At 30.4% G+C, this 11313-nt stretch overlaps 2 protein-coding genes across 2 annotated transcripts; both read left to right on the top strand.

Moving 5' to 3' along the window:
- Positions 1 to 2145: 2145 nt before the first annotated feature.
- On the top strand, positions 2146 to 3377 carry LOC110707200 (polygalacturonase inhibitor 1-like). The gene has a single exon (XM_021885205.1). The coding sequence runs from the start codon at positions 2159 to 2161 to the stop codon at positions 3176 to 3178; it is 1020 nt and encodes a 339-aa protein (XP_021740897.1). The 5' UTR covers positions 2146 to 2158; the 3' UTR covers positions 3179 to 3377.
- A 5069-nt stretch (positions 3378 to 8446) lies between these two features.
- LOC110707199 (polygalacturonase inhibitor-like) lies at positions 8447 to 10011 on the top strand. Its single transcript, XM_021885204.1, has one exon. It carries the CDS (start codon positions 8522 to 8524, stop codon positions 9683 to 9685), a length of 1164 nt encoding a protein of 387 aa, XP_021740896.1. The 5' UTR covers positions 8447 to 8521; the 3' UTR covers positions 9686 to 10011.
- The last annotated feature ends 1302 nt before the right edge of the window (positions 10012 to 11313 follow it).

Here is an 11313-nt window from a genome sequence, read left to right as displayed (position 1 = left end):
AATATAACAAGAGTTTGCTTAAATCACAATAAACCCTATATCTAGAATATTCCGGAATGATAAAAGGAGGATAATGGATATCCATACAATATTCCATGACATATATAAATAAAAGATTTGATGTATCTTTCTTTTAACATATTGACAACTATATAAACATAAGTAAAAAATAAAAATAAATCAAATTTTTACTAGAATTTATGTCAAATATTACAACAAAGATTCCATATTTTTTTATATTTTATTTAATTATATATTAGAAAGTGGAAGAAAGTAATTCGAATATAAAATATTAAAAAAATTACTTAAAATAAAAGATTGCAATAAAAGATTTGATGTCCATAAAATATATAAACGACTATAAATTTAAGCAAAAAAAAAACAATAAATAGTGTAATATACTATGTTTTAGAAATTCATTTGATTAACTAAAAGAAATGATACCAATTTATTATTGAAATCAAATATATAAAAAAATATGCATATTGTCAAATGCGTATTTTAAAATATCTATCTGGACAAATAACACCTTTTATATATACTTAAGTGCACATAGAGATAGGTGTACAAAAAAGTACTCTTTTTTTTTTCTTTTTCTTTTTTCTTATTTGATATTTTTTTCTTTCTCATTTCAAGATTTTAAAATGAGCAAAAAAAATATTAAATGAGCAGAAAATACCCTGAGTGCGTGCACCCTAAACCCGGGTGTACATCAAATGAGCATAAGATTTTAGAAAAATTTATATTTGATAATTAAATTAAATGTAGTGTTAATACGAGAATACTTATTACAAATTAATGTGCATGGTACGAGTCCTAACCTAGTTAGCACAATAATGCAATAGTAGCAGCATCGTCCCACTTTATAGAAAACTAGGTTCAATTTGAATAATATAATTTTTTTAAATAGTAGTTATTACTCTTTATTTGAAAACTCTGTTCTTATAACTGCTTCGAGGTATTTTAAACCCCTATCATAGACAAAAAAAAAGGCCAACAAATGGCCCAATTATAAGCCGACATGTGGCATCCAACTCAGCTATAAACGGCCAATACGAGCATGACACGTGGCCTAAAGAGAGACATCAGATAATGAATGGCTCAAAGGCCATTAAAGGAAAAAAAACCTATCATAAAGCATAGCCTAAGACACGTGTCTACCACGTACAGGGCATGCGATCTTCCTAGGTTATGAAACCCTAAGAGCATGATCTCCCACTTCCCTATAAATATCCCATAAGCTTATGATGGGACACAAGACATCACAATTACCAAAGGCACTCTGCCCAAAATATGCTCTCACTTCTCTCTACTTTCTCTCTCTAAACTTCCGTTGCCGATCACTAACTTGATCGTCAGAGGCGGATTTTCGGTAAACCGGAGATTCGTTGTTTTTCAGGGTGTTCAGGCCGTATGAGTGCTGCATTCTGGATCTGTCTCTCGAGGAAATCCATACCCCCCTTCAGGTCATTCCAAAAATCCCTGAAACAACATCTTCAATCAATTTGGTAGTAACTGAGTGGGAAAAAACTTAAAAAGGATGACTTCATAACTAGTTTAGGTGGAAAGATCTTCATAATAAGTTGATAGGTGTAGTGCTAGTTACTGATGTCAGCAATAACTTGTTTTAGTAATAGTTAATACTTAATATATACGTACAATGTTTGGTGCAGAAATGCATTGCTTGATATCTCCTCCATAAACCTCCAATAAATAACAATAATTACGTAATGCAAAATTGCTGATTGCAAACATACTATATTACTATAATGGTTACGTGTTACATCTTATTGAATAGTTCAAATAATGACGAGCTTGTAAACTATTTTTGGCAGATTGATCATGACTGGATTCGAAACTAAGAATTGCCACCGAGAATGCATATATCTGACTATCTTTATTGTCTTTATTCTCTATGCACAATATCACATAATTGAGACATTGAGCCCACTTTGAATGACACATTATGACTCACTCGATCGGCCGCCTCTAGTCCACTTGATCATGCTTCAATTATCCCCTTGCAAATTATTAGTGTGCCTTAATTATAGTAAACACTATTTGCTACCTAATTCTACATCATTATATAGATTAAAATTTGATTTAATATTGCTTCAAATCTTTATGTTGTCTATCTATATATAGCAACTCTTTTTCCATGTATACATCTCATTATAAACACAAACTTTCCTTTTCAATCCCATATAGCCAATTAAGTAGCCAACAAAACACCATGCAAGCTCCTGCACTAAAATGTTCTCTCCTCTTCTTTAGCTACACTTTCTTGCTCTTCCTCTCATCCTTAAACCTAGCTTCCTCGGCCATTGTTTGTAACCCAAGTGACAAAAAAGCCCTCCTTGATATCAAATACCATTTCCACAATGTCTCTGCTTTCAAAACTTGGGATTCTAAAACTGATTGTTGTAACGACTGGTCTGGTGTCTTAGGCTGTGATAAACATGGCCATGTTACAACACTCGATTTCACTTCTTACAACCTTGCCGGCCCAATCCCCTCATCCCTTGGTAAATTACGTAAGCTTAAGACCGCTATTCTCCATACAAACAACCTCTCCGGTCACATTCCATCCTTTTTGGGACTTATGAGAAACTTAGAGTTCCTTTACCTCTACGACAATAAGCTTACTGGCCCAATCCCATCTTCACTCTCCCAACTCCCAAAAATATCCGCGATCAACCTAGGCTCAAACCAACTCACAGGCTCAATCCCAGAGTCCTTTGGCTCATTCATAAGCCCTTTAATAACCTCCCTATCCCTCTATTCCAACAAACTATCCGGTCCGGTCCCAAAGTCACTTGGAAAGGCTAACATTCAATTATTAGATCTCAACGACAACAAGTTCACGGGTGATGCATCATTTCTATTTTCAAAAGACAACACATCCTTATTCAGTATAGACATAAGTAACAATCTCTTTCACTTTGATTTTTCAAATGTTGATCTTCCTCAAAGTTTAGAGTATCTAAACATAAGCCATAACAAAATCTATGGTTCATTGCCTAAACGACTAGGGCAGTTGCCTTTGAAAAAGATTGACGTGAGCTTCAACCAGCTTTGTGGGAAGATACCAACTGGTAGGAGATTAAAGCAGTTTAGCCCCGTATTCTTTTCCCATAACAAGTGCTTGTGCGGTCCACCATTAGCACCTTGCCATTAGTAAACTTTATATAGTATAATGCATTAGCTTATTTACATTCAGTAATTTAAATAAGGAGATCGAGGAGGTGTACGTGAATTGAGAGTTGTACACTTCTACGTACCATTCCGTTGTTGCATCTACTTCTTCGGTCACAAATGTTTAAGTATTTTTTTTTTAAATGATTGTGTTTTATACTAATATACTTTTCATCTGTTTATTTTTAATTGTAACATTGGTATTTTAAGTTTTGTTATCCCTAAAATTTCAACCATTAATTCATTTACTTGCCAATAAGTAAAATTGTAAAATGTTAATAGTTTAATTAAAATTAAAATTAAAATGAATGACATTTTCCTACATTACTATGTATTGTTAAAATAAAGCACAAAGATGTTTGTTTGTGTGTGGCAGATCTAGAGGGATACATAAAGTTACAATTGAACTTCCATTCCACCCAAAAAAAAAATATAACAAAGAGATAATCTATATCATACAACCGGTCTCTGAGATATTGTAATATAGACAAATCGAGCCACTAGACGTGTAGACAAGTTGACTTATTATCCTTTGTTAAAATTTAAAAACCTAGTCTCTTCGATATATATATATATATATTTTTTTTTTATATTTTTTCCCCCTCTAAATCAATTACTTTTTCCACCAAAATAGGTCTCTTAAATAATTATTTCTTAACACGCAAATATATTTGGCTTCTTATTTATAGACCTCATTGTTAGAGGTGAATATATCGTACACATAAAGACTAATACAATATTGAAATGATCATAACTTAAATTTTAGTTAGCAAAACATGATAATGTTCCAAGGTGTTATGTATATGTGTTGGAATTTTTAGATTTCTTTGAAATTGTTTTATATGTCATTTGATTATTTTTTTTATTAATGAGATCATATTTTCTTAGCTTCCTGTCAAAAAAAAAAAAAAAAAAAAGTTACTATAGCAAGAAAAAGGAGTTGATGGAAGTGTGGTTGTTTTTTACCGAGTTAGTTTTTGACACCTCTACATTTATGTAGTTATAGGAAGGGAATCATAGAAATCTAATTATCTAGCCAAAAGAAAAAAAAAAAAAACAAAGATGATTAGTCAATTTTAAGTGAGAAATTAATCTTATTAGATCCTTCTTCCAAAAAATCTTATTTGATCCTTCATTAATAATCTTATTAGATTTTTGCTGATGTGTAGCAAGAGAATTGGATAAAAAAAATAATAATAAAAAAAAAAAACCTCTGGAGTATCATATAAATAGGTCAAAAGATTGACAATAGATCACATAACATCTTTAAATAAAACAAAGTAATTGATATTATATATTCAAATTCCTTTTTCACAATCACTAAGTTTAATCAGATGGCTGGAAAGATATCATTTGTGTCTCTCATACTAGTGGTACTAGTAATCTTAATTTGTGGTAAGAGTTAAAATTAATACGAAATATTATTATCTTTTACATTATTATTTTGGTTTGAAATCCTCATTTTGTAAGTATTGATAAATCAATTGAAATATTTATATATGTTTGAGAATAAACAATTTGTTTTCAAATTAAAAAATATAAAATGATAATAGACTATTCTTGAAATTGAGATTATAAAAACTGTACGTGTTGCTTTTCAATCTTATAAGGTACAAGAAATTCCGATTATATATTCGTAACATTTAGATGATATGGATTAGTTAGTTAAATGTATAATCTAAATCAATTTTATGGTGTACTATTTTTTTTTTCTTATAATTTTTATAGATGAATATAGTTTAATTAATATATATAATTTATAAACGCAGGTACTAGTGCTATGAGCTCAAGGTTAGAAAAAGTGATGGTTCCAAAGGACATTATTGGAGTAGAAGGAGTAGGTCCCCGTTGCAATATTCACATAGTTGGTTGTACAACCGAATTATGTAAGGCACAATGTCCACCACTGGCCGAGAATTCTTATTGCATTTACAACATTTGTTGTTGTGCTGCATAAATTAATTTATGTTAAAATAATGTATAAAAATATTTGAATGATCTAAAGCTTAATAATGAATGTAATAAACTTTTGTTATATGGTATAAGCATATCCATTCAAAAAAAATTATGTTATAAACATATGAATAAATGATTATACTCCTCCAAATGTATATATATTATTTTCATAGTGAACAATTTTGCAATCTTTGGCACAACAATATCGCAATTTCTTCACAACTTTCACCATAGTAATACAAGTTTCTAGTGATCTAGGGGCCACCATATATACCATCAAAGGTTAATGTATTCGTTTCGTTTAAACCGGTTTGATTAAATAATGAAATTTTAGAAAGCATTGAAATCATGAAAGTTCTTTGTAAAAAAAAAAAAAAATAAAAAAAAAAAAAATAAAATCATGAAAGTTGTTACTTTTCAAATCGGTTTTCTTTAATTCTCGTATGTTCTCTTAGACGTCAAATCCCTTTGACTACTTTTCTTTTGATATTATATTTTTTCATACTAGTATTTGAGTTATTCTAAATGCTAACCGCTATCTAAAACGCTACTGTCAAATACGGCTTATATTTAAAAATCGGGATTTTCTAGTATACCAAAATGATCAATGTAAATATTCAAACTCAACTATAACTCCTTATCTGTGGAATTTGTTATATACACCCGGGTGTACCGTAAATCCAAGGTTAGTTTTTGCTCTCATTTTGATGATTAAATGAAAAACAATCATTAAAATGATAACAAAATACTCATTATTATACGGTGCACCCGGGTGTATATAACAATCTCTCCCTTATTTGTTTCTTAAAGTATATTTATTTCGGACTTTTGTTCTCTTCGCTTATTTAAGGTGTTTTGATCTAAATTTGGTAATCTTTCATCTTCTCTTTAACATGGTCTTGGTTTGATCTACATATTTATAATTTGGGAGAGTCTAAGATGAATCTATATAATTTGATCTGATGTGGTCAGATTTAATTTGTTCTACTAAGATCTATTTGATATGTTATGCTCTAATTTTTCTGATTTAAATTTTCTAATATAATCTAATTTGATCTGAATTTTTCTAATCTATTCTACTCTAGCTTGATTTAATATGATTTTAACAATAATTTAATATTTAATAAGAATAAGGTGAATAGAATAAAGCCTAATTTTATAGACTATATGATGGCCTAAGAAGGGTTTAACAATTACTTAAGTATGATTAAGATCACACTAATCTATTTTCATTCATTTGAAATTCTATATCTTAATAATTAGTGTAGAAATGATGTCAATTTTTTGTTAAATATAATAACAAAATCTGATCAAAATTAATTGGATTAAAAAAACAAAACAAATCTCTTTTACTATTTTACCCTTCCTACCCACACTCTTTTCCCCACTTTCTTTTACTTTTTATCAATAAATATGCGACTCTCTCTGTTTCATAATATTAGTTCCATTTCGAATCTTAATACTATTAAAAATTAGAGGAAATCTTCTAAATTTCTCTCTCTATATAAGAACAAACGTAGTTATATAAAATCTAGTTTTATTCGTCTCGATACATACATTATTAATATCTAAATTTTATAATTTTTGTTAGTATGAAATTAAATAAAAATATTTGCGATCACAAATTTACATCGATGTATATAATTGTCACTAACATTATGAAACAAAGAGAGTAGTATATTGGGTTGGTGAGCATGTGTTACTTAGTTATGTAATAATGTAAACTCAATTAATTGCAAGTCAAATAAGAAAAACCATGACATGTGCAAGTCAAATAATAAATGCATTGATATTCACCTTGTTGGGCCACTTGTCGGTATTTGATCAATACGATCCGCGTCGCTAGGATATTTTTAATTTTTTACCTTAATAGTTTTGTATTGAATTTCTTTGGGTTTTTTTTTCCTTACAATACTTTTCATTTCATGTTTATCAATGTATTATTTTAATCACTAATATCTTTAATTATTAAGTATATAAAAATTATAAAAATTAATATTATGAAATGATAAATTATGACGAATTTAAAAAATCCCACATGACTAATGCATAACTTATCAAGTTATTCAAAGTGAAGTGTATGAATAATGCATAAGTGAATTAAAAGTGTTGTAAGTTGAAAAAAAAAGAAAAAAAATAAAAGGGAGAAAATACATAAAAAAAAAAAATTAAAGAAATTTATTACGTCGATATTTTGATCTCTATCAGCTTCATTTAGGGTGGGAGAAAGTGTGACCATAATGCTTTAATAGTGTGAACTAACGAGTGTCCCGAGTAATGTCTGAGTAACATTTTGTAATCTTTGCATAGAGAGAAATTTTTGATGCAACGACGTTATAAGTAATTGATTGTTTGATATTTTCAATAAACACCCTAAAAATGGAAAGGAATTTAAAAATTGCTTATATTAATATAAGTTTTACAATAAATTTGGATATGAGAAAAGGGTTTTAATATTCGTTTGTCATTACTATAAATGTGTTGATGAAAGTCTAACTAGTTATCTAAATCTTGTAAAGAAATGTTTAAATTAAGAATTTATTATCTTTTATTTTGAAACATTAGACATTGATGTTATATTTATTCAAACAGTAGTTAACTTCTCACATTTTATTTTAAAGGTCGCGTGTTCGATACCTTCAAACACCTTCAAACAATAATAACTAATTTTTTAATTTTGGAGGTTGACATAAAATAAAACATTTGCTCATGAGGAGGGTGCGACGTGGCGCATAAACATTTTTAGGAACCCTCGTTAAATTTAGTTTTAATTTGTTTTGTTTCCTTGTTAATATATTTCATTAAATGCTTCTTCCACTGCCTCTAGCTAGTTTTAGTTTATATTTTGGTAATAATGTGAGATAAAATTTATATATATATAAAAAAAAAAACCCCTTAATATAGTTATATTAGGATGGAAGTGAGGCCTCTCCAACAATATAATTGTTTCTTCTAGAATTTATATTACAAGAGATGTTGATATAGAGATATTATTGAGTGGGATGAAATTCTTTAATTTTGGTACATGCATCAATAATAATGCTCTTAAAGTTGTTATAGGGCCTATAGGCAGGATGTTCTTGACCAAAACACCAATATTATTATCATTATTATGCCTCGGGCCGCCGCCTGAAATCCCATTTATCTACATTCATCAACTTGCAAATTAGTGCATGTATTATTGTTATGCAACTATATGCTACATACCTCTCCATTATTGGATTAAATTTGATGCAATGCTTCATATTGACATATATAGTATCCGCTTATATATAGCGACTCTTTTTGCATTTATTCTTTACCTAACTTATATATTGCACCAATCACATTTTATTTTTTTTATCACATAAGAAAAGTAGCCAATTTAAACATGCATGCTCCTACACTAAGATGCTCTATTCTCTTCTTTACTTGCACTTTCTTGCTCTTCCTTTCATCCTTGAACCTAGCTTCCTCGGCCAAAGTGTGTAATTCACATGATAAAAATACCCTCCTTGAGATCAAGTACCATTTTAACAATGCCTCCGTGTTTGCAACCTGGGATCCTGACACAGATTGTTGTAGCAATTGGACTGAGATCCAATGCGATGCACACGGTCGTGTTACAATGCTTGAAGCTAGCATTGCTGATGATGTTATAGGTGAGATCCCACCTGCCATAGGAGAGCTCCCATACCTCCAATTCCTTTCTTTTGGGAGCTTTCCCCACCTCTCTGGTCCCATACCCCCAAGCATAGGGAAGTTAAAGACCCTTCAACACCTTGACCTTAACGGGAACAACCTCAGTGGCCCAATCCCGGATTTCCTTAGCCAACTTAAAGACCTAGAGTACCTTGACCTAGGATCCAACAATCTTATTGGCCAAATTCCTTCTTCGCTTAGCAAACTAAGCAAGCTTAAGCTAGTTTCCCTTGCCACGAACCACCTATCCGGTCACATCCCAGCCTTCTTTGGCTATATGAAAAACTTAAGTGAGCTTTACCTCCTCGACAATAAGCTCACTGGCCCAATCCCATCTTCCCTTTCTCAACTCCCCAACCTCTTCGCGATCAACCTTGGCCTAAACCAGCTCACCGGTTCCATCCCAGCCTCCTTCGGCTCCTTCAAAACCCCTGTAATAAATTTCTTTTCCATCTACTACAACAACTTATCCGGACCAATCCCAAGGTCATTTGGGAAGGCCAACATCACCGAGCTAAATCTCTATCACAACAAGTTTACAGGAGACGCCTCATTTTTGTTTTCTAGGGACAAGACATCGTTAACCACCCTAGACATTGATCATAATCTCTTTAGCTTCAACTTTTCTAAGGTTGATCTTCCACAAAATTTGGCCAATCTTGATATAAGCCATAATAATATTTATGGTTCTCTTCCTAATAGACTAGGCCAATTGCCGTTAAAGAGTATAGACGTGAGCTTCAACCAACTTTGTGGGCACATACCAACTGGTAGGCGGTTAAAACAATTCAAACCGGCCATGTTTTCAAATAACAAGTGCTTGTGCGGTCCTCCATTAGCGCCATGCAATTAGTACGCTTTTGATGGTTCATGCCCATCATGGCCTATGTATTTTCAATGACATCCACTATAGAGTATGAGCATAACTATAGTAAATGAATTGAAGTGTTGCATTTGTTTTTTTTTTTTTTTTTTTTAAATTTTTTTGAAAGAAAAGTGTTGCATATTTATGTTAAATTTTTGTACTCTTAGCATATTAATGATAAATTTGTCAATTATTACTCCTTTTTTTTTCCCTGTTCACTTACACCCTTTGTCCCAGAATAATTGATAGAGTCAAATTTGATACAAATGCAAATACATTAGTATTACTACATAATGCAACTAAGTAAAGCAAAAAAGAATGAAGAGAATACTAATTGCTCCATTTGTCTCTAAATAATTGTCATAGTCAAATATGACACACACATGCCAATGCACTATTAGTTTGACCTTCATTACGTGTATATAGAATTAATTATTTGTAAATAATATTAAAAGTTGATGTTATAAAACTTTATATTAATAACTATTTAAAAATATATTTCATGATAAAATTTATTTTTAATAAGTTCATTATTAAAAAAAAAAAAAAAATTATGTCAAAGTCACTATGTAAATAGTAAAAAAAAATTCCAAAGTTTCATTTATTATGTAGAAGAGGGAGTAGCAAGCTTTTCTCTTTCTAAATTATCACCTTTTACTTGTGCTTCTGCGAATTACTATCTAATGAACTAAATCTTGTTATTAATATTACTACCTAAAGCGTGTGCGGGTATGAAAATGCGTATGGACACAAATTGAAATCAATGAAAAATGAGTTAATTAGATCTGGTATATGTACTAATTTGAGATATAAAACAAAGCATATTTTCTTGCTTAGACTAAAATTATATTATTTTATTTGAAAAGATACACAATGGTTAATGTTAAACAAGTCTCCTTTGTAGTACAAGAAACTTCGATTTTACAAACCCTAGTTAGTACGTTATCTGGGGGTAAATTTTATTTTATTTAATTAATTTTTTTTTTGACGGGAATCTGGGGGTAAATTAACCACAGTATAGCTTAAAGATTACATAGGGGTAGAACTTCTAGAGAAAAGGCTATCCTTTAATTAAATTAAGTACGTTATCTTAGATACATGGAGTTAATCAGTTATGTATGTGCATGCAAGTGGACGTTTGAGGATAAGTGGACTGGGCGGCGGCTTCTAGAGGATTATTATTCAAGGCGGGTTTACTGTCTCATTAATGTGTTATAGCATAAGTATAGTCATATTGCTGTTCTCGTATATCCTGCCTAAAACAATTTTTATTTAATATTATATCCGTTTCATATTATTTGCAACGATTAGACGTATTCTAGTTACACTTTATATCAAATCGTTGTAAATAATAATATGAATGGAGGTAATAGCATTGTTCGTTATTGATGAATTCACTTCTTATAGTACGTGGTCTTTCAATGGTTAATGTAGGATGAACTCCAAATATATGGTAATTAAATTGCATAATCAAATTTATGTAAATTTCCTAAACTTATTATAATTATATTTTAGTTTGTTTCAAAATTAAGCTCGCTACATCATTTAATTCAGTTTTTTATGACAAATTATTCAAATTCAATATATGAGTAGGTCGTAGCCGCACACTGTGTAAA

This window comes from Chenopodium quinoa, unplaced genomic scaffold (genome assembly GCF_001683475.1).
Source record: "Chenopodium quinoa cultivar QQ74 unplaced genomic scaffold, ASM168347v1, whole genome shotgun sequence".
NCBI classification, from domain to species: domain Eukaryota; kingdom Viridiplantae; phylum Streptophyta; class Magnoliopsida; order Caryophyllales; family Amaranthaceae; genus Chenopodium; species Chenopodium quinoa.
The sequence above is the reverse complement of the archived record's forward strand: the minus strand, read 5'-3'. Positions and strand labels throughout refer to the sequence as shown.

Excerpts from the sequence above, each read along its gene's own strand:
- LOC110707200 (XM_021885205.1), top strand. The coding sequence starts at position 2,159 with ATGTATACATCTCATTATAAACACAAACTTTCCTTTTCAATCCCATAT.
- LOC110707199 (XM_021885204.1), top strand. The coding sequence starts at position 8,522 with ATGCATGCTCCTACACTAAGATGCTCTATTCTCTTCTTTACTTGCACT.